At 53.2% G+C, this 23,489-nt stretch overlaps 1 protein-coding gene across 2 annotated transcripts in view; it reads right to left on the bottom strand.

Annotated features, from left to right (window-relative positions):
* Nucleotides 1–22,943, bottom strand: part of PKP1 (plakophilin 1) — a 42,128-nt gene extending 19,185 nt beyond the window's left edge. The window contains exons 1-2 of one of the 2 annotated variants that reach the window (XM_037496118.2): nt 22,737–22,943; nt 12,609–12,715 (exon numbers count right to left, since the gene is read on the bottom strand). In XM_037496118.2, the coding sequence (XP_037352015.1) occupies nt 12,609–12,715; nt 22,737–22,938 (309 nt within the window). In that variant the 5' untranslated portion in view covers nt 22,939–22,943. Of the gene's footprint in view, nt 1–12,608; nt 12,716–14,825; nt 14,947–22,736 lie in introns of those variants that run through there. The other variant, XM_037496120.2, reaches the window with a different exon arrangement.
* Between the last annotated feature and the right edge of the window lie 546 nt (nt 22,944–23,489).

Raw genomic sequence — 23,489 nt, forward strand, 5'->3', positions numbered from 1 at the left:
TTACCCACGTCCTCTCAAAGCCTCACGCTCCAAGCCCTTTCCCTAATCTGTCATCTCCACGAAGCCTTTCTCCAGATACCAGCCATGCCCAGAGCTAGCCCAATTCACTCTCACACCCAGAGGCCTGTGTTCCTGTGTGTTCTCTAGCTGCCAATGTCAGCTTCTGTCATTTCCCAAGCTGTCTGAGCAAAGATGTCCTTTATGGCAACAGGAGCAGGGCTCACAGAAACTCATGCTGGCAACAGGGACTCAAACTCCTGATGGACACTGGGGTGTCACAGCCCAAGGGGGCCAGGGGAGCCATAGTGAACCAAGGGAGCTGCTGGGAGGGCAGAGGTCTAGGCTGAGGGGCACAGCAGCTGGGGTCACCTGTGATGACCTGGGATGGTTCCCTTTAGCCCTGGACAGCAGCAGCTGGTTGGCTGAGCCCAGAGAGTTTAATTCCAGCTCTGGCCGACCAGATCGAAGCTGCCTGGCTTCTTGGGAACCAGGTATGTGCTGGGCAGGCCAAGATGAAAAGAGTGTCTGTGTCCCCAGCTATTAGCCCATTTGGAAACCAAGCTTCAGCCAGCTAGGTGGGGCTGGCCAAACCGGCTCCCCCACGGGACACACCCTGCTCATCCGTGCCTGGTCACACAGCAGCAAAGACCCGAACAGCAACGTGGCCAACGCCCTGATCTCGCATATGAGCATGTCCCCCCACCTCATCATTCCACAGGGTCCTCATGCCTCCTGGGCCTAAGGGGCTCTGCTGCCTGCTTCAGCTGGTCTGGGGGTAGGCATAGTTAGCAGTCAAAAGGAGGAGGGACGCCTTCACCCAGACACCCCAGCCCTGCTCTGCCCACTCCAGGGGTCTGGAGAACACAGGTCCTTGGCTAACAAGAGAAGCCCAAGAGGAGGCACTTGGGGCTTCAGGGTGTGGGAGCTTTCCCTGAGGCAGGGGTGGGGGCGCAGGGGGCTGCTTACTCAGCACTTTGAGTCAGCGTGGGAACCACCGGGCCTGAGTCACCACAGGCTGGAATTGGGCAGGGGGAGTGCCAGTTCCTGTCTCCTCCCAGACACCCCTTCCTCTCTGGCTAGGAGCAGGGGTCCCACCAGAGCTGATTCCCCCCTTCTTTTCCCAGCCCTTCACTTTGTGTGTTGTGTCAGGTGTGAGTGACAGTCCATCATGGGAGGGGGAGGGGAGGCTTACAAGGTGCCAGTGTGAGACAATCCCCGGGATATTGGATGAATTGCCAGTTCTTGGAAGAGCACCTTAGTGACTCAGGAAGACCCCACTGGCCAGGCAGCCCGGGTCTGCACTGAGAGATACTGGGGGAGGCTCGCTGGCTCCCTGAACTGGCCCCACCCGAGCTACGAGGTGCTTCCCAACCCTAAGAAGAAGAGGGAAAAAATGGGTATATGCTGAGGGGCAAATGCCTATTTGCCCCCAAAAGAACACCTCAGAGACACCAATTTTGGAAAGAAACCACTCCTGCTGGAGAGTTAAGAATTGCCCACGGAGGGGAGGGACACTTGGCTGGACTGGGTGCCAGATCCCCATTTGGAAGATGAGTCTGCACACAAGTATGCTCCAGCCCTCCCCTCCACCACCACATGTACACACTCCCTGTGCACACCTGGCTAATGGACTCATATCTCCGCACTCTACTGGGGAACAGACCAGGGAGGGGAGTCCTTGACGTTCCTTGAGCATGTTCTAAACACACCTTAGCAGGCGGGGTGCTCTGCAGTTTGCAAAGAGCCTCCCTTCATCATCTTGTTGGAACCCCACAGCACCCCTTTCTCTGCCTGGCTGGCGAAGTGTCAAGACAGACAGCAGAGTCCTCATTCTCTCTGTTAGCATATGAGACTCAGAGAACTTGCTATACTTGGTCAAGGTCATGCAGCTAAGATGCAGCAGACCCTCAACCAGGGCTCAGCGCTCCAGCCTCTCTCCCCGGGTTTGTCCCCTCGCTACTTAGCCACCAGTGTCTGGTGACTCAAACAAGTCCAAACTGCAAAGAGTTTTGCAGCTGGGGATGCCCTGCAGCAATGCCACCAGGGCCTCTGGCAGGCTGGTAGCCCCCTCCCCAGGGATTCCAGACATAGAAGGGGCCCACAGTTCCTCTTGGGGCTGATTATAGGGAGTCCTTGGAGATATTTCATGAGAATGCGTCTGCCCAGTGACAAGACTCTACTGGCTAAAGATCTGGGCTGGAACGGTGACTATTTGGTATGCTTGTAATCACACTTTAATCCAAATGCACCCCTGAGCACACACACAAGTTGGGCTAAGAAAACAGAAAATCAAGGCTGGTAACTTGAGGCTGAGCCTGGAGTTTCCTGGGATTAGCAAAGTCTTGCTGAGTTTCTTTGGGTCTGGAAGTCTCTCCATTCTGCTCCCAGCCTCGGGGAGGCCAGGAGGGTGGAGAAGGGAGGGATGGGCCACCTGTGCGGAGCTCCCTAAGCCTCTCCAGGCTTCCTCCCACCACACCCGCTCTCTGTCCCCAGTGCTGGGGGTCCAGCTGCTGACTGGGGCTGCCAGGAGATGTAGAACTTCTGGGATTTCCTGTTGGCCCTGTCCAGGTTGGCCCAGGGAGCAATTCCACAGAGCCCCGCACCCAGCAGGCCTGCTAAGCACAGAGCTACAACGCTCAGAAGCAGTCAATCAGGTGTGTGGCTGATCACCCCAGTGAGGAAGGGGCTCCCCTTTGCCACTTTGTTCCTTGGCCCTCAGCTCTGCCCGACAGGCTGGACCAGTTTTGGGACAATTATTCTGCAGGATGAGCTTTTGCTCCACACACTCCTCCCAGGCAGACACACGGAGGGGGTCGGTCAGAGGCTCTAGGATGCTTTAGGATACAAATGACACCAACTAGAGAGAAAGCGCCTCCTTTTTTTCTGCTTCGATTACCACGAGGAGAAAGTCTAGTTCGGTGTCAGCTTCTACCTTAGCACTTGTCAACCTTCCTTTATGAGCAGAAAGGAAAAATGTTTGGTGTAGGTAGAAATAAATAGTGATTTGCTTTCATTCTGCTATTGGTAATAAGTTGTGGTTCACCTTCATTTATGGCAAAGGATATTGCCATATTGCACTCGTGTTAGTGATGACAAATTTCCTTTCACAGTAAATGCATGAAATTTTAAAGTAATTCTATTAGAAATTCTGTAAAAAATAGTTGGTGTGATGATTTTGTGACCATTGTGATAGCAGAAGACCAAGGAAGAGGCTTGGGAAGTTCTGTTGCTCCACGACAAGGCGTGGGATGAGGAGCACAGCAGAGGGATGAGGAGCACAGGGGGACGAGGAGCACAGGGGGATGAGGAGGACAGCAGGACGAGGAGAAGAGCAAGACAAGGAATACAGGGGGTTGAGGAACACTGTGCAGGGAGCTGAAGAGGGGCTTCTGGGCTTGGCTCTTCCCTGTCTAGCTGTGCAACCTGGAGCAGTCACCTCACCTCTCCAAGCCTCAGTTTCTCTAACTGCAGAGTGCCCTGGAAGGCCACTGTGACTTTTGGTGATCTGGGATCCAGCCCTCACTGAAGCCACGAGGAATGTCGTTCCCAGCTGGCTCAGTGCTTCAGAATAACCCCCAAGCCCTGCTCTCTCCCCTTTCAGGCCAGGCCCTGAGTGAGGGCAGGGATGGGGGGCTCGAGGTCTGCCCACAGCATCAGCTGCCTCCCTCCCATGTCTGCCTCTACATCCTGCCCGGTTTGATTTTGTTTTTCAGCTGAGTTTGCTCTCCGGGGCAGGAAGGCCTCCGCAGAGACATGCCAGGGCCCTGGGGGAGAATGCTGAGCCTCACCCTAGCCAGGGCGGGGATGGCTCTTCCACCCACCTGGGAAAGCTGCTGCGTTTGTCTCACTGAACCCAGTGACAAAAGGAAAACTCTCCAACCTGAAAAGAGGCACCAGCACATCTACCCAGGAGTTTGTTTTGATGGCCCTTCTCCATGTGCCCTGCGTCTTGCTCTGGAACATTCACAAGCCAGCCTGGAGGGGACGAGCTGACTCACATCTCTCCCTACCTTTGCTGACTGGCTCCTTCCTCCCCTCTCTTCAGGCCCCCCTAGCCCCAATACACAAAGCCCACAGGGCTCTGGACTCTGGTCTGCCAAGTCTACCTATGAGGTCCCAGGCAAGCCCTTTTCTGTAGCTTGATTTCCCTGCAAATGAAAGTAAAATAACATCCAGTTCATTCGAGAGCTCACAAAGATGGAAGGATCAGTGGGAAATGAACACACGAGCGCTCTGTGTAAGGTCAGATGCTGCACGAATTCAGGGGATTATTGAACGAGGGGGTATAGGAGCTCTTCCCACGTGAGCTCAAAGGGAGATGAAGGGCGGGCCCAGCAGCCTGGCAAGCTACAACTTGTCTGCTAATCCAGAATCGAGGGCCCCAGCCCAGACCTCCTGGTCCTCCTGCTGACCGACAGGCAGAGCTGGGGAAGGCGGCCTGGAGACCGCGGGTCCCGCCCGCCATTTACAGACCTGGAGAGGCTGAGTTAGCTTGGGCGGCAAGAGGTAGCATTTAATTACATCCTCTCTTGTGCTTACGCCTCCTTTCATCTATTAGTTGTTGTTAACTGGAGTGTGAAGACTTTAAAAACTTGTAGGTTGAGTAGATTAGTTCTTTTCAGGACCACAAAAAAAGGGGGTCAAAACCAAAGTCCCCAAATCCCATTTTTCCTTTGGAGCAAAATAAAGATGTTTCCAATGATTCTCGATTCTTTAAATCTTCCCTCTGAAGATTCAGAAGCTCGAGTTTGAATACATGTGTGAGGAGCGATGGGTCACTCAGTGGAAACTCCTTCTTTGGAGAATCGCCTGCTTCAGGATATCTCAGGCAAGAAGAAATGGAGGCCCTGGGCTACCCCAGCTGGTCCCCTGCCCAGCCAGGAGCCCCGGGCTCTGTGCGGGCTCTGTGACTGACGAAGACTTGCCGAGGGAGTAGGCAGGAAGAAGATGCTCCGGCTCTGTGACCGCTCACGGGGAGTGGGATTCCTCCTTGTGGTCTGAAGAGGGTCCGTGGCTGACCATGTCCTGAGCTGGCAGAGCCCGACACCCCCACCCTCACGGCTGTGGGCGGAGTCTCTGGGTGGGGGCATGTCTCTGTGAACACTCTGACCAAATCTCCCCTTTCACCAGGGCAGGTGAGATGCTGCTTTCTGCTGGGCCCCTCAGTGGGAGGAGGAAGGGGTGGGCCTGTGGGCTCGCTCAGCTATGAGGGGCCTTGTGGGTTCCGTGTCTCTCGGGGTTTGGCTGCAGTAGTTTGGGAAGGTTGTGAGGCCTCTGAGCTGCCAGCCTGCTCCTGCCGCTCCTCTGGGGGTGAGCTGGTAAGCCTATTTCTGTGACAGTCAGAAAGGAAGGGGCCAGGACTAGGGCCTAGCCCCCAGCCCAGAGGCATTGCTCCTTGCCAGCAGCCCTCCCCTTGCCTTCACACCATGCTCCAAACTCAGCTCCTCCAGGCATCCGTCCTGTTTCCTCCGCCAGGGGCCAGTCCCGGAAGATACCACTGGCATAGACGTGCTGGGACCGTGTGCTCCTCTCTCTGCAGGTCTGTGGTGCTGACACGGGGGACAATCTTCAACTTTCCCAGGGAAGGACACAGAATTCAAAGACACAGACACAAAGATGTGGTCTGAGAACTGTCTAATCTTATCCATGGAAAACCTCAGGCCCAGCCAGGAAGGTCCCAGCAAGGGTCACCTGGTGACCCATCCCCAGATCTGTGCTGTCTTTTTCCCCACCCTATCTCTCTCTCTCAAGAGCTCTTCCTGGCCCACACAGCCCCCAGGATGAGGGCCTCCAGCTGCTCAAGCCAGGCAGGGAACACAGGCAGGAACAAGCTCCTCTGGCCCCTACCCTGAAGACCCTGCTCACATGAAGCAGGGCCGTACCATGGGGCTGCGCTGGCATCTCCGCAGTCAACACAGGGCATTCAGTACAGAAAGGTCCCGGCCTAGCGGGGTGGCTGTAGGGGCACAGTGGGCGCTCAGGACTCCATTTGGTTCCACATCATTTCGTTGTAATGAGGACGAGAAAAAACAATCCCAGCCGACACTGAGTGTAATGACGTTATTCCAGGATCTGATTTCAAACAAAGCTGCTGTTTTACTTGGAGCTGCAGCTTCCAAGAACGGATCAACAAGGCTGCGTGAGGACTTACTGCACTCTCTTCGTGGAGCCAGCCCTGTCGGCTCTGCTCCCTCAGTTCATTCTCGCTCAGCACATTCTGTCTCTTGGCAAGTAGGATCATTGTCTCTTCTTGCTGGGTGAGAGCCTGAGGCCCTGCGAGACCCTCCTATCTCCCAGGGCTGGGTGGGGGTGAGTCATGAGCTGGCAGCAGGGACACTGAGTCGGCAAACCCTCCCTCTTGGAGCAGGAGCCAGGGCTGCTGGGGAACAGCCTGCTTCCCCCCACCTCTCTCTTTTCGGACTTTTCACGAGCAGAGGCCCAGCAGGCACTGCCAGGCAGGGAAAGCATCACAGCTGGTGCATCTGGAAGGTGGCATTAGCAGCTGAGAAATGGGAGCAAGGGAGGAAGCTGGGGCTGAGTCTTTTAGTCAGGGTAGTTACGAGGCAGTGGCTATGTCTGATTCTCCTCTGAAAGCTGAAGTCAATGGGCCTACTACCCCTCCATCCTGTTGTAAGGGTTAATTAACTGCTGTTTTCCTGGTGCCTGGAGATGCTCAGATGAAAGCAGGAAAGAAGTATAGGAGGGGCAAGCCATGTAGATTGGAATTGGAGATCTCTGCAGGAGGAGCTGTCCCGCCCCTCGGGGTTTGACCCCTAACATGGGTTTCACCGGCAATGGTCCAGCCTGAAGGGACTCTGCTTGGGTCCTTAGCCAGGAAGGAGTGCCTCAGGGAGTCTTGTTTTTATACAGGGAATGAGAAAGAAGATACCCTCACCTAGGGTGGCCAGATTTAGCAAATAAAAATACAGGACATCAGTTAAATTAAAAGTTCTCCTGGGGAGACCACCACTCAGACTGGCTGCCGGCCTTGCAGTCAGCTCTCAAGCCACACAGGGCCTGAAGAGTCGGCGCTGAGTGAGTCCTCTATTAGGATCTAGTCCAGCTGTCTTGCTCCGTGGATAAGGAAAGCAAAGTATAAAGAGGTGAAGGCCTTCTCCCCCAACGCCCCTCAGCATGTAACAACCCTGCTGGGCCTAGATTCAGGCGTCCCAGTTCTGATCTGACACACCACATCCATAACCCTACCGACCTTTGGAATAGACATTTCACCCATTTCAGAGATGGGCAAGTTGAGGTGCAGATTAAGAACTTTTCTAGGGTCAAATAACTAGTCAAGGGGCAGAGCTGGAATTGGGACTGAAAGGTCTGGACTATTTCCGGGAGTGGATCATGTTAGCTGTGGCTTGGTCAAGATGGCCTCTTTCTGCTGCTCCAACGGTCCTGCCCTGTGTCTCTCTCACAGCCCCTCTGCAGTACATGGCCCAGGGCCCTGCCCTAGTGGACACCCCATCCACATGGCGAACTGCAGATCCCTACCCCAATCTCCATGAGACCCCAGCCTGCTTGTAAGAGGCTCACCCAGCTGGTGTTGGGTGGGAGTAGGAAGAAGCAGTTCTCAGGGTGAGGGTCCTTAGTATGTTCCCACAACACCCAATCAGGTGGGATCATCAAATACGAGGACAAGTCCATTAGGGAAGCACAGCTAAGGGGGGGCAGGGACGATGTCTAGAGAGTCCTAGGCTGAAGTACAGAGCAGCGGCCAATGAGTAGGACAAAGCCAGGACAAACCAGAGCCCTCCCCAGTTATACTCTTCTCACCCTCAGGGCTGCTAGGCTGGAATTAACTGAGCCTGGTGAAATGATTCAAGATGGCGTCCCCACGGTCTACCTGACCCAGATCTCCTGGCTGGTGATGCCCACATGGCTTCTCTATGGATCAGGTACAAGAGATTTTGGTCTAGTCCAAGCCATAACCAAAGAACGGCACACTTGACATGACTCCCAGAACTGAGTGCTTAGATGTGCTTCTTAATTTGTAAATAGGAAAGCCCTTTAGGGCTGAAGCTGTTAGAAAAGGAGATTGTCATCTTAATCCAAAGACATTCCTGGAAATTAAAATTATCTACCTGCCTTAGTTTCATCTATATGAGGGAGGTCCATGTTCAACTTTGAATAGAAGGGATGTGCCTTCCAAGCCTCCAGCTCCCTGCTCCCCCATCCTGGTCTCAGCAGAGATAGAGGAAGATATTCCAGGGATCTGTTGGTTTGACCCCTAACATGGGTTACACCAGAAATGGTCCAGCCTGAAGGGACTCTGCTTGGGTCCTTAGCCAGGAAGGAGTGCCTCGGGGAGTCTTGTTTTTATTACAGGGAACGAGAAGGAAGATACCCTCATCTAGGGTGGCCAGATGTAGCAAATAAAAATACAGGACATCAGTTAAATTAAAATTTCAGCTGAATTACACAGAACATTTTAGTATTAGTATATATTTTATCTGATTATATTTTATCTGACGCTACCCCAAGCCCCACCAATGCTATGGCTGTGAGTGTAGGAAAGGGAAAAACAGCCACTCTCCTGCCTCTTTTGAGCTAGGCTGACTCCTCAAGGAAAGAGTGGTCTTGGTTTGGGGACAGAGGGAGAGAAGAAACTGTGGGGTCCAAACTCATAGGTCTCTTGCAAGCCTCAGAGCATGATTGTAGCAATATGGATATAGACAATGTATCTTTGGAGTGAGGAAAACAAAACCCATTAGATGAGGACTCAACACAGGGGTCTAGGCCATTCTCTCCCCTCAATAGCTATGTGACCTTCCAGTCACTGAACCTCTCTGAGCTGAATTTCTATAGCAGTGAATGCAAGTCTCGTTGGGGCTCTAATAGCCACGAGTCTTATCCTGAGGACTGGAACAGCATAGCTGAGTCTGTTCTGGAAAGCACAGTTGAACTTGGGAGAAGCACAGAGGATAGCAAGGGTTAGAAAATGCCCTTCTCACAGGGCACCTCCTCCTCCCTGACATCTGTGGCTGTGGGGCTTCCATACGCCATGAAGTAGACCGTGGAGGAGCGGTCAGGGCGGCCAGTGCAGTGGGGACCTGACGGCCCAGGACTTTCTGTGACCCAATCTTTTCTTGAAGCCCATTGATGCTTTCGTTATGTTAGACTGACTTTGGTTTAAGTTCTGCTTTATCACAAGATTCTCTACATTCAATTTTTCTAATTTATGATGTAAGCGAGCATAGATTGGTAGCATGAATATATGTATGTAAGTATATATATGTTTATAGACAGAAAACTAGAGAGTTAGATGAATAGAAAGATGGAGAAAGAGAGGGAGGGAGGGAGGGGTGGAGGGAGGAAGATGAAAAGGCTATTACTGATACAAAATATATGGCCAAGCCACTGCCTTTAGAATATTTTTAGAACGTTCTTTTTGGAATTGACTACAGATTCCTTTACATATTTAAATAAAAATCTATACTCAATCGTGACAAATTTTGTATTATGAGGGTGATTTGCAATTGGGAACTGCAGCCAAATTTGGGAAGTGAGTCACTCAAAGTGGTTCATGTAATTTTTGGTCAAACACAGGTCACGACAATAAAGAAATGAGACCGTCTTTCCTCACATGGCCCCTAACATGACACTGAAGACTATTCTATTGGAAACCTCTTTGAGGGTCTGGCAGCAGTCGGAGTGATGGTCATGTTGCTGTGATACTCCAGGGTTGTAACTAATACCTGCAACTGATTCGTCTGCTGCCCTCTGTGCTTCTCCCAGCTCAACTACAAGTTCACTCAGGGCAAAGACAGAGTCTCTTCCTCCGTGTGTCTGCTGTGTGCCTCGCTCCCTGCCGTGCCCGAGCGGTTGCTCAATACAAGTTGGCTGACGGAGTGAACATAAAGTATCTACAGCAAACGGTCCTTCAGCAGCTTTCAGAAGCTCCTGAGACCTGCTGACGGGGCTGGTGCAGACGAACCACACCCAGCTCCCTCACTAGCTGCCTGCTGTCGCCATATTGTTTTCACCAGAGGGTAGGAAATAAAATGGTTCTGTGCCAGTTGTGCCTTCCATGGGAAAATCCCACAGGCATAGGCTTATCCCACAGCTACCAATCCCTATTGCCTTTCCTTCTCCTCTCCTTTTCCCTAAGTCTGGACCCCATTTGGTTTTGCTCAGTCCTTGGCTGATTATATACCTGGCTCCAATATCAATTATTCCATTTCCTCCCTTCTTCACCCCCTCCCTCTGCCAAATCCTCATGTATGCTCAGCTCTTAGCTGTTCCCATAGCCTCTGCTGAACTGAGAGGAGACAGGACATGCCTCAGCAGCTACCCTGACATGAGTCATGTCTGAAGTCCCGCCAGCAAGAAGAATGAGGAGGTTGGGCCTCCGGGTGCGGGAAAGGAAAGGAATTTTCACCGGTTGTCAGAAAACAGGCATAGCGAGGGAAGGTTGCAGTTTGGGAGCATAAGAGCTGGTAAGATCGCTGAACGCTGAGCTAATTAGCCAGAAGAAATGCTCAACAGGGCCACATAAAGATTTTCTTTCCAAGAAAATCTCTCCCAAAAAGTTCCCCCACAGTTGTCAGTTATAAATTTCCATGTGTAATTACCCCACACCACCATTTTGAAAATATGTCACAGTCACCAGAACATGCCACTCCGTGAGCAAAGTGGATACACAGGTATTAAAATGACCATTTTGCAGGGCCTCCCCTGGTGGCACAGCGGTTGAGCGCTGTGCTGCGAAGCTGCCCGCAGCCTCTGCTGCGCCAGTTCGATCCCTGGCCGCCGGTGAGGGTCCCACATGGCACGCAGACCTCTCCTGCAACGCCCGCTGCTTCCCTCAGGGGTGTATTTCGTCACTCTGCCTGTTCTGTTCCCCACTCTGGCTCTGGTGAATTCTCTCACCCTCCCGCAATTCTGACTGTACCCAGTGCTTTTATAAATAAATAAATAAATCTTCATAAAAAAATGACCATTTTGCAGATGAGAAAATTGTTGCTGAGAGAGGTTAAGAGACTTATCTAGAGTCACAGAGCTAGGAAGTGGCAGAGCTGAGACTAAGATTAAGCCTCTAAGCACTGATTTGCTAACACAGCGTGTGTGAAGACACGTACCAGCTGCCTTCTCAGCCGGATTATCTCTTTGATTGCGCTCCAGCATTGGGTCTCACCTAGCCTTTTATACGGCATCACTAAGTCATTTTTTCAGATTCTGTCTGGCCATTACTTGGTGCCAAAGTCCTTTCTTCACATCTACGCCCAACCTGCCAATTTTGTTGGTCTCAGTCATCCGTATTATGCTGCACTGAGGGTATCAATTGACATCATGAATCACAAAAATTTGCAGCAAACCTAGTTAAATTTTTCCTTTTAGTCCTTCAATTACAACATGGAAGAGAGACAAATCCTCGGAAATTAGTCCCAATGAGAACTCAAGAAGGAAGGAATTATGTTGATGAAGAAGGAACACCGCACCCTTAAACCACTCGCGCTCTCTCTTGCCCAAGACCTCAACAATTAGGGAGGCATCTGTGAACACAGCAAATATTGCTGAAATCCTGAATTTCCACAAAGACGGTGCCCCCAGCTTTCCCTAGATATGTAGCCTTTATGCCCATTTGCACAAGGTCTTGAGGGTCTCACAAAAGAATTCGCAGGCTAATGTCCAATGTGAGCTAATGTTGAAACCAGCAGAGATAAATGAAAGTCACAGAATTTGGGCACTGGGAGAAACCTTGGTTGTCAGCTGGCCCAATAACCCAGATTTTAGAATCAAAGAAAAGTCCTGCCCTGACTGGTGTGATTAAACCAGAGTATCAATCGTGGTGCTGGTGCAGAATTAGGGCTCAATAAACATCTGCTCACTAATGGGTGGAAAAGCATAGTGGGTTGAAATAGCATAGAAGACAGTGATGGGGCAAGCATTAAGAACCTGGAATAATCTCTATTCATGTTATTTCTTTAAAAATATTAAGAATAATTATCAGGGTTTTTTTTTTTCCCATGGACATTATTTCATTTAATCCTGACAATGAAGCAGATTTTATTGTATCTATTTTGTATGTGAGGATAAGGAGGCCCAGGGGTAAAAGTATCTTGCTCAAGGTCATGTGCTCAGCCGAATAACAGAAGTTAAATTTGAACCTAGGTTTGTCCAATTTACAAACTCAAGCTCTGCTCCAGCATCTGTCCTCTTATTCAAGAGTCCCTGCAGAGGACGCGCTCTCCTGGCCTTAGGGAGCCTGCCAGGACCCCTTCTGTGACCATCAGCACATACAGGGGTAGAAAGACATTTAGCAACTTCTAAATTGATCCACAAATGGACCTTATTAATTCAAACTTCTCCCAAATCCATGATTGAATCAGAAGTATTAGGAAATGGGCTCTTTAAAAAAAAAAAGGTTCTTTATACTTTTCTAAAATCTTCTTATTTGAGACACTCATGGAGTGTCATCCAAATGGGAGGCCCATTAAGAGTCATCTATGAAATAACAGCAGAGCAGCAGACCTGGTCAGAAGTGAAAGGCCGCACCTCACAGACCAAAGGGGCCTCTTCCCACCCTGCATCACTCTGATCAACCTTGTAGACACCGTCAACAGACACCCCCAACTGTGCCCACGAACATCAATGCTCCTTACCGGATACCCCCAGGAGCCATTCCCCGCCTGGAGCTTGGAATAGTAGCTGCTCCTGCTGGTGGTGCCATAGTTGTTGTAGTTGTCGGCCAGGCCATCGTACATGGAACCTTGAAAGCAAAGGTGGGCGGTTAGGACAGCGATGGCTACGCTCTTCCCCAGCCCCCTCCCCGCCACAGCCCCTCTGCACCCAGGCCTGCCATGAACCCTGGAGGAGACCAGGTCTGAGCTCTTGCAGGGGGAGGATGGGAAATAAGTCATCCACCGGCTTCTCCCTCTACTCCACCTCCCCATATCCCCGAGAGCCCCGGCCACCTCTCCCTGGGGACTTAACGCTTTCATGCTGCTGAGGGTGGTGGCCACCTACAAGTCAGAGATCGGCCTGGAAGGGCTCGGAGAAAGGTGGTTCCATTCCAGGGAATCACGATTCCCCGCTCCACAAGGATAAGCTTCCCGCCGGGGAGAGACAGGCTGGATCTCGACATCCCAGGTCCAGGCCGCGGAGCAGCAACGGCTGATTAGAGTCCACTTCGGGCAAGACTCTGGTTTCAAAGCTCAGCCCGGCCCCCGCTAGTGACGAGATGACTTTCCACCCCTTCCTTCACCTCCTAGGGGCTCCAGCTGGGGAAGGGGGAGCGGCCATCCACCTCAAAGGCCCCAGTGAGGATTAATTAATGTTTTCGGAGCGCTAGAGACCCACAAATGACAGGCTCCAAAGGAAAACAGAGTGTCATTAGGGTTATTAGTGACAAAGTGGCTTTGAATTACAGAAAGCAGAGCTGGATTTGGGCTCCTGTTGGGGACCCTAAAGGAAAGCCCCAACTCTGTAAAAGCTGGTCGTGTTCACTCTCCTGCTGTCCTTGAAACATGGCTGATGGCAATGTGTCCAGGACTTGGCTCACCTCATGCCCCTTGCCAAGTCTCCATCAAATTCACCCATCCTTCAAAGCCAAGTTCAAGACCTTCCCACTCCCGGAAGCCTTCTTTGACCACTCCTGCCTGAGGCACTCTCCTGCTTCTAAACACAAACAGTCCTGCTACCTGCACCCCAAGTCACATCCTGCGTAGTGTCTCAGTCCCCACACTGGGAGTGGCATGAGGCTAGATGACCCAGATGTCCAGAGCTGGCTTCCCCACACTCTTCTTAAGTAGTGGCCTCTGGGGCAGGGAGAGGAATCTGGGCTCCAGTGAGAACCTCCTAAGGGGAAAGAGCTCCCCTTTTTCTAAAGTGATGGTCAGACTCCAGCGTCGGAAGCTCCGTCTATGAGGAAGGTTTGACCTGGTCAGTGATTTCACCTGGCTCCTCTCTCACCTGCCACGCCCACTCAGACTCCCCTGCCTTTTGGGGGTGGGTGGTGAGACTGGACTACCAGAGCGGGGAGTAGAAGGAATAGCAGAGGGGCAGCTTTGGGGTGTGCCTGGGGTTAACTCCCCTGTTCAATGCCAGGTGACCACCCAGGGCTCACAGGAGGGGGCACCACCCTCAATTCCCTGCCTCCCTCACCCCATCATGGAGGATCTGTTGGCCATTAGAGCTCTGGGCAGTGGCAGAGACAACTCGCCCCTGGAGCCCAGAGGCGGTGAACTTGACCCCGGCTCTGGCATTTGGGCAAGTCACTTGTTCTCTCCATGCCCTGCTCCCTCTGTACAAAGACAGGGATGGCCTCTGCACACCACAGGCCCCATCCTGCTCCTGTGCCGGTGATGGCGTGATTACAGTGACACCTGCCTGCTGCCATTCAGAAGAGCCAGGCTTCTCTTCTCTGGAGATGGGGCTCAGCTTACAAGGAAGAAGGGCAAACATCAAAGGCTGCACCACGCCCCGGTTGCCTGCCCCAGGGTGCTCCCAGAGGCGGCATCCCTGAAAAGCCCAGGCCCAGGCCCAGCCTGCCTCCCATAGGGACCGCCCTCTGAGTCTGCTAGTCTGCGAGCTCCCTACTAAGTGCAGGCGGCATGTCTCTCTCCTTTCCCAGAAGCTGCCCTCTGGAAAGGCTGCCCTCGTCCCGAGGTGACCGGCTGCATCTCAGGGCTCTGCCACCAGAGCTGCCCCACCAGGGAAGAGGCTGCAGCCAGGCACAAGCACAGCCAAGCCCCCAGGCGGCCCACAAAGAGCCAGGTCTCAGCCACCTCCCCTCCTCCCAACCCACTTCCATCATCCCTCCCAAGGCTTGGCAGGCCAGAGTTCACTTGGCAACTGCCCCATGAGCAGGGATTTCTCACCAAAGGGCAGACATGGGTCAGCCAGCTCTTCTGGATGGAAAATCTAGGGTGGTGACAGACAAAGCGTTCCATGGAGTCCCAGGGAGGCCTCCTGTGAGGAGAGGCATCCCCAGGAGGCTCTGTGGAGGGCAGGCTCCCACGGGGCCTCCGCCCCTTCTCACAGGGGAATCTGTCAGCGGTGATGTCACTTGCCCTCTTGGCCATCAGATGAAGCGTCTCCTCCCTTCACGCCCTGCACCTGCCCGCCTCCCTCTCATACACTGTCTCTTCTCCCAGGGACAGGGAGGCAGCTTCTGGAATGCCCTAGATTGCAAAAATCAGTTCCCATATCCTGGTGGTGACTCTGGGAATGATGGGTGTGGGCAGTAACTCTCAATTTTGCTTGGGCCGAGGTCTCCAGGACCTTCTAGGTTAGTCATTAAGGTACCCCCTAAGATTCACATTTAGGGACCTAACTGCCACCAGAAGCTGCTTTGTTTGGCTTCCTTGTGGCAACAAAGCAGCCATCACCCCAGCCAGTGCATCTCTGATAGCAGGTAGATGCACTTGGGGCCACTGTGGTAAGGCGGGAGAAGAGTTTGGAGACATTACACACTTGAAGTCATACCTTGCATTGTACCAGATAATAAAAGCGCACAGGTGGGAGGTGAGTTCTGTTTATGAGAACGCTGCTCCTACAATAGAAGTGATTGCCTCCTTCCCTGACCCCAGGGTGTCTAGCTGAACCACCACCTGAAAGTCAAGCTCAATAGCGAAGGCATGGGGTTTCTCAATGAGAGTGAAGGTGATAGCTCTGACAGCTTTCCCTTCCTCACCGGTTCCCCAACTTCTCTAGAACTCACTTCTAGGAAACCTTTCCTGATCAACTCCATCTGGTCCTAGCTCCCCCAGCCCACCCCAGCCGACTGTCTCATCACTACAGGTAAGGTGTGGTTGATTTTCCCTCACTGTTGGTGGCAGTATCCACCGTCAAATCCTTAGGGCACTCCCTGAGCGAGAATCATGCCTTTTCTTTCCCTGGATTCCTGGCATAGGGTACTGGTCCAGCTGGGATTGGGCCAACCAGGACTGAGCAGGCCCTTTTTGTCCACCAGATCTCCCTTGCCCCCGCCCCTGAAAGTGAGGTTCTCTGGTGCTGGGAGGTTCAATGTCCCCATAACTGTAGTGTGGGACCAGGGTTTAGAACAGCCAGGACTACCTTCTTGAGGAGGATGCTTGGTCAGGCCATGGCATGGGAGGTGATCTCAGCACCCAACTCACCCACAGAACCACTCCTACCCTCCCAGCCTAGCATTCCCACTGTTCCCTACAGAAGGCCCATACACGGGAACAAAGGGTAGCAGCTTCTGCCTATGGCTGGCTGCCAGCCCAGCCTATTATCAGCCCCGGGAAGCATGCGCCTACCCTCGGAACCCCAAGGTTAAAGAGTAAATGTCTCAGGGAGCAGATTGCTTTCCCCAGTATACAAGCCATACCAGCTGCTCTGTCCCCACATTTTATGTCAATGTTTCAAGTATAAAGTCATCACAGACAATCTCCCATCAGAGGACCAGCATCCTGGGGTGCTGTCTCCCTGTGATGGTGCCCCAGACCACGGCCTGATGCGCCCTGTGTCTTGGGGCAACCCAAGCTCTCTCACCTCCAGAGGCTTTGAACATGGAGGCAGCTCCTTTGTTAGGACACATGGAATTCTCTCTCCAAGGGGTAAACCTTGCGAGGATGACTCACCCCCTCCACCTCCAAGCTTTCAACTAGGTCACACCCACCGCACCTGAAACATTCCTTCTCTTCTTCTCAGCCAAACCCTCTCCCTGCATTCAAAACCTTGCACAAAAATCAGCTTCTCTAAAGATGACCCCACCCAGCTCTGGGGCCTCTGAACCCTCCAGCAACCACATCAGCACTGCGTCCACTGTTCTCAGCACTCTGCCAGCTTGGGTGTTCCTTGGAATGTGGTTTCTGGGCCGTGTGTGTGCATGTGTGCATGTGTGTGCACCCATGTACCCTTCTCCCAGAAAGCCTGTCCTGGATCTCCCCCAGGCAGGCTGGAAACTCCTTGAAGCAAGGTACCTTCTGCTTCTGGTAGGTCCCCCAGCCCTGCCCCAAGTGCAAGTTCCAGGTGGGGAATGTCTCCTGGGGACATCTGGGAAGGAACTTCTTCTGTTCACACAGGCCTGGAATGTTGGGGTGATGGTTTGGAGTTTATACTCCAGGGTGTCTCAGTGGGTCTATTGCTGAATCTGTACCCCCCAACCCCCCTCCAAGGTCTATGTCTCTTCTAGATTCTTTTACACTTGGGTAAAATCCATCAGTTCCTCAGCACAGAAAGTTCAAGAAAGGAAGCCATGCTCTTTCAGCCTTGAAAATACATTTCTTCACCCCTGAGGTCTTTCCCACCATGAGACCCAGTAAAGCTAGGCCCACAGTAAGAGGATTTTAAATGAGATAAAAGGAACTGGCAGGAAAATAATTCTGAGACAATCTCCCTCTGAGATGTCTGAGAGTTAACGAGAGTTGTGTCTGGGACAGTCTCGGACCTCGGGACGAGAACAGCCAGCACCCCCTGCTCCGTCCAGGCCAGCTGGGAGCAGGTAGGACGTACAGCCCCGTCCCAGAGCCTCTGTGTCCACAAGGAGGCACTTTGGTGGGTTCTTGCCCTTTCCCTGGGCATGTGTACAGAACAGAGCCGCGGAACAGAGGGGGCTGCTCTGTGTCCGCCCTGGTCCCGCACCAGCGCACGCATTTCCCACGGGCTCTGCTGGAATCTGTTCAGGCCCCTCTGCTAGGTCTCGCCTCCCTTTCTGATGATCTGTTCGGGGCCACCAATACCTGAGGATTGGGCACAGGGTAGGCATGTCTTATGGGGACAGAACTGGCACAGGGACAGTGCGACGGCTTGTTGCGGGCGAGGGCAGAACAGGAGTCAGCCACCTGACTGTGGGTCGGCAGTAAATTGTCATCAGCAGCTACTATGGTAGATGTTCATCTGAGCGTATGTGTGTGTGTGCATGTGTGTGTGTGAGAGAGAGAGAGAGACAGAGAGACGGAGAGAGACAGAGAGAGAGGGAAGGAGGTGGGAGGGTGCCTGTTACAAGGTTGATTCCCACACGGGGTGTGGACGTGAGTGAAGAACCAAAACAATGATTCTTGGATTTTGCTGTACATTAGAACTGCCCTGGAGATTTAAATTCCCTGATACCCATGTTGTCCTCCATACTGATTAAGTCAGAATCTCTGGGGGTTGGACCCAGGCATTGGCATTTTTTAAAATTCCCAAATGATTCCAACGAGTTAAAGAGCAGCAGACTAGAAGATGTTTTGGGTAAACGAGGGTGTTTACCAGGAGCAACTCTGACTGATATGCCTCCGGGGAAGGAGCGCTTTTGCGGGACAGCTGCAGGCTGAAATGTTTTGCAGAGGGAGTGAGTTATACAGTCGATTTCCAAAGAGCATTACCATAGCAAGCACTTTGGTGATGATCTCATTCAATGTCTTCCAGCCGCAGAGACCTGGAGAGAGGCAGTGACTTGCCCAGGATCACACGCCTGTCAGTGTGTGGATGCAAAGAGAACGCAAGTCTCCTGCCACCTAGCTGGCCTCCTGCACAAGGAGTAAGGTGGTGTTGATGGGGGTGGGGTGGGGTGGGATGTGCACACCTGTTTATGTGTGTATGTACATACGTGTGTGTATATAAGTATAAATGTGCATGCATCTGGAGGACGTTCTTTCTTATAAAAGCCTTCACATGAAGGTACCTAACGTTCTTCCTTTTTATTTTTGTTTAAACGTCATTCACATTCTGGGGGCCACACCCCATAGCATAAGTTGTTTCCAGATTTTTAAAGCTAGAACAATTGGCTTATTGATATTTTGACTTTGGTGTGTGGGGAGAGGAATTTTTTTTTCATCTTGCCAGTGAACTTAACGAAGGAGCAAGGTGCGGAGACACAGCATTTGCTGTGAAACAGCCTGGAATACCCAGCATTTTTGCATGTGTTTTAACAGGCCAATGGAAATTCTGATTCAAATCTGACTTCTAGCCAAGAGACTTGTAAAGAAATAAGAATTGGATCATTTGCAGTTTAATTAATATGTTTTTGCTAAGGCAGAAACGTGCTGTTCTTTAGCGGCCATCTCCCATCTTGGCTTTGCTCTGACAAAACCACCCCAGAAGTGAGGTCTATTCAGTCTGTAGTCTGCAAAGGACAACTTTCCAAAGGGTAGAATGAGCAAAACCCCATTCAGTCAGCGGTCCAAGCTGAGACACAGCTGAGCACAACCTAAAAGCCTGCATGGTGGGTCTTTTCCCGCTGGCTGCAGTGCCATTGAGTCTGCCCCCTCTGAGGGTCTCAAGCGGCATCCGCCAGGGAGGGCATCAATGCAAGATGATGAAAGAGAGACAGGCAGTTCCTCTAGCTTAATGCCAACTCAACTCCTATCTCTGAGCAGGGAGCAATACAGGCTTAGACACTTTAAATGGGAAATGGTGCTTCTGAGAAGGGAGAAGAACTTCAGGCCCAAGGTGGAAAGTAAAAAGTCACAGTCATTCAAGCAATGGTGAGGCAAAGCAGGCCAACGGCACTGCCAGTGTTAGGTTTTCCCTAGAAAGGGAAGTGATATGAAAATGGAAGCTGCTTTCATTAAAATTTGTGACATGTCTTTCAAAGTGGTAGCAGCTGGCGGCAGGGTCTGGATCAAATGAGATTGGGGTGAAGCTTTAGGAAGAGATTCCAAGTGAGGTTACAAAGAATCTGAATGTGGAAAAGTGTTTCCTTGCAGCCAGATCAGCAGTGTGCCAGCCCTTTACCCTCCAACAACACTTGGGTAATGAGCTAATGTCCCGATCAACACCTGCGGGAATTTCCCAGACTCAGGGAGGTCAAGTTTCTCCAGCAAAGATCTTTGGCTGAGTGAGCACATTCCCCTGGGATTCCTCCTGCTCCCCATATAGTCTGAGAAGACACCCCAATGCCCACAGGGACATCCTGGGGTCCCAGGCCCAGGGGGTCAATATTTGGGAACTGAACAGGAAAAGACCCAGACAGGTTCAGAGCAACCCCTTTCAGCCTCAGAGACCCCCTACCTCCTCCCTGGGGACCACCTGACCTGGGCAAAGGCATCTGTCTCAACTGCTGAGTTTCAGGAAGGCCTGGGCACAGCAGACTCTGGTGCCAGACTCCTTCCATGGGCTCCTTTGAGCCCTCAGTGTCTAACCTGCCCCTCCTGGCAAGTTACAAGAATCCAATGGGAGAAGTTTGCTTCTATTGCTAGGACCAGGCTGGGAGTTTCCTGACAGTCCTTCAGGAGGCACACAGAGGGGCAGCTACTCTGCCAGGCAGCCTGTGGGGTGTGGCTGGCCTTTAGGGTGGAGGTTCTTAACTAGAGGGGACCTGGATGCAATTTGGGGGCTCAGGAGATCTAAGACCCCAGAAAAACTTTTCCTTCTCTGGTGGGGGCACGGGGAATGGTCTGGGGCCTGGTCCTTATACCATTACTAATCACCCAACAAGGAGCCAGAGCAGACTCAAGAGGAGCAAGAGAAGCAAAGTGAGTGCAGGTGGCTGTGGAGCAGCTTGGGCGGTTCTGATGAAGAGGAGGGGGAAATCTGATGAAAACAAAGCCAGCCAAACCAGAAACACCAGCTCCAAGCGCCCCAACCGCCTCCTCCAGTTAGGGTGCTGCTAGGGAAACTGGCCCTGTGGGAGCCTGGCCAGAGCCGAGGGTAGAGGGGCATGCCCACAGGGCCAATCCTTGGAGAGCCCCTATCTCTGGAGAGAGAGGCATTAGCCATGGGAAGCCACCCCCACCAGAGGAAGGCCCCTTGAGTACCTAGGAATGGAGATGTGGCCGGGACAGGAGAGAGGTCAGATAGATGCTGCCCACAAAGGTCAAGGCCAGAAAGAACAGTGGCAGATACTCGGCCCGCATCATGAGAGGTAGGGAGAGAAGGGGCGTTTGGCACACCAGGGCTCCTTTGAGATTTTTCTGGAGTTGTGGGCCAGATCTCAGGCCAGGAGTAGGACTGGAAAGGGGACAGTAAGTCTTGTGCAAGGGGACTGTGGTGATGGTGCACGGGTGCCTTGGGGAAGGAAAGTCTATGGGGACTCCACCTGAGGGGGTAGGGGAAAGCAAATATTGCTTAAAAAAATGCAAAATACAAAAAAATAAGTCTTGTTGCAGAGAAAAGAGTAAGTTGGCTGGAGCCTTGACTGGGTGGAAGTGAAAAGTGGGGTCACTTTGTTATCCCAAAAGACTGGTTTGTGGCACCAAGGCACTAAATCAAGGGAAAGGAGGCAAAGGCTCTGGGGGCTCTATGACCCCAGCGGAAATCTGGCAGGAGAAGGACCAGGAGCACAGACAAGAGCAAGACACAGAGCAACAAAGACCTTGAGGTTTGGGGGTTCAGCCAGCCATTTTCTTTTCCTTACTTCTATGCAGGGCCTCTCCGGAAGGAGTGGGGTACGGGAAGGAGGAGGAGGGAGAGGAGGAGGAGAAGCCAGGGTAGAGTGTGCTGGTGCGTGCGTGTGTGTGCGTGTGCGTGTGTGTGCGTGCGTGCGTGTGTGTGTGTGTGTGTGCGTGAGAGAGAGAGAGAGACAGAGAGAGAAAGAGAGAAGGGACAGGGTTCTGTCTCTTTTGTCCTCTTCTACTTTGTTACCCCCACTCCCCTCACTTTCTCATGAGGGCCCTAATCAATAAGTAAATATTGATTGACCCGCATTGGTTTGAAGACTGCAGAGTCTTTATCAGCATTTTACTTATTTAGCCAAATAAATAAATAAATAAATAAATAAATAGAAGGTTCACTGATTTGTGGGTAATTCATATTGGGAATCCTTTGTGTTAAAGTATTTGGTCTTAAAAAATAAATAAAGTATTTGGTCTTAAATTCTCCACGAAAGCCCCCACCAGATAATCTACCTTCCTCCTTAAGTTTGAGGGGTCTTACCCCTTTCTTCTAAGCTTTCCCCGTTAGCGGGGACCTTACCCCTGGGGGAGAGGGGCCCTGGGCAGGTCAAGCACCCAAATGGGACAAGAGTCCATCCTGACGGCTCAGCAGGGAGGGGCCCAGTGGGATTTCCCGCCTGTCACCCCAGTCCTCTGCTCTCTCCTAACACAGGGGTCCTACTTGAGCCTATGGGAAGCAGGGAGAATCACAGCAAAGGCGTTTCTTCCTTAGCTATAGGGAGAAGAGGGCATTCCCGGAACCCCTTCAGGGACCTCAGGGAGCAAGCTGCCCTGGGGTGACCTTAGAACCAGACTTGCTTCTGGGGTGTGAGGCTCCCTGCTAACACGAGGAGACACCCGGAGGGTTTGTGAGTGCCCCCTATGCACCCCCGCAGCGCCCCTCCTGAGTCCCCACTCCAGTCTCAGTGACTCCCTTGCACCGGTGACCCCTCCTGCACCCGGACCCCGAGGGCTTGGGCGCTGGCCGCTTGCTTGCCCAAGGCGCAGTGGACTATGAGGCCGAGGCCGGGGAGGATGGGGCGAAGAGTGGGGGTGGGCGAGAGGGCACACTACCCTGGGGGAACCCTTCAGTCACAGTCCCGAGGGAAGCCAGGGTGGCATAAGATGGGGGGGGACTCTGAGCCCACAGAGTAGCTCACGGGAGCTCCTCAGCCTTCTGGCGTGCGGAAGAGACTCTCCAGGCCGGGCCCCCTGGTGGGCCAGCCTCGCGCCCACGGGAGGTGCGTCGGTGGGTCGCGGAGCTCCTGGAGCCCGCGCGGGTGGGTGTCCTGCCGCTACTCCACCCTGTCGGAACCTGCCCAGAGCTCGGCAGCTCGCACTCCGCGCACCCCTGCCTCGGGCGGGCATCCCCGCGCCTCCCTGGCCCCAGGATGCCTGCACCAGGCCTGGGTTCCTGCTGAGATGTGCCCGGAGCGTGGTGGGAGCGCGCGGACGCCGAGCCTTTACCTCGGTTGGAGTGGCTCAGCGTGGACGACTGCGAGGACTTGGACTTCTGCCGCTTGACGGTCATCATCACCTGCTCCTGCACGCGCTGCCTGCCCGACGTGCCTGTCTTCATCTTTTGGTCCGACGGCAGAGCCAGCGTCGAGCTGTCCTGGTCTTGGAAGCATTCGTATGCCAAGGCGGTCTTGAGCGGCGAGTGGTTCATGGTGGCGGGAGGCGGAGGCGCTGGGGCCGGGCCCTGGGAGAGCGGAGCGGAGGCGCGGCGGGGTGCAGTGCAGTGGCGGCCGGAGCGTGCTCTTCAGGCGCTCAGCGGCTCCCTATGGCCATAGAGTGAGTGGTCCGCGTGAGGGCTCCCGGCGGCTGCTCCTGGCGCCTCCACCCTGGCTCGTCCCTCTCCTGGCACTGGCGAGGCCCGCCCTCCGTCAGACTGGATATACCGCCCCTGCCCTGCACCACCCACTCCACTCCGGGCGCGCCGCGCGCTCAGGTGCGGAGCTGCAGGGCACTGCCGCGGCGGGAGCGGGCGCTGTCGGGGCAGGGCTGCCAGTCCCCAGTGCGGAACAGCCGGCCCTTTCTGGCGCTCTCTCCTCTTCTCTGCCTTCCCTCGCCGCGCGGTGGCTAGGGGAAACCCGGCAGGTGGCGAGGCCCCTAGGTGACGCCCTCTGTCCTGTTCCTGCTTGTTCAGGGCGGCACTGGAAGGAGGGAGACTTCTCTCTAGGAAAAAGGAGTCTTTCTTCACCAGGCCCCCAGGAGAGC

This window comes from Talpa occidentalis, unplaced genomic scaffold, assembly GCF_014898055.3.
Source record: "Talpa occidentalis isolate TD23 unplaced genomic scaffold, MPIMG_talOcc4v2.1 talOcc4.8, whole genome shotgun sequence".
Classification (NCBI taxonomy): Eukaryota; Metazoa; Chordata; class Mammalia; order Eulipotyphla; family Talpidae; genus Talpa; species Talpa occidentalis.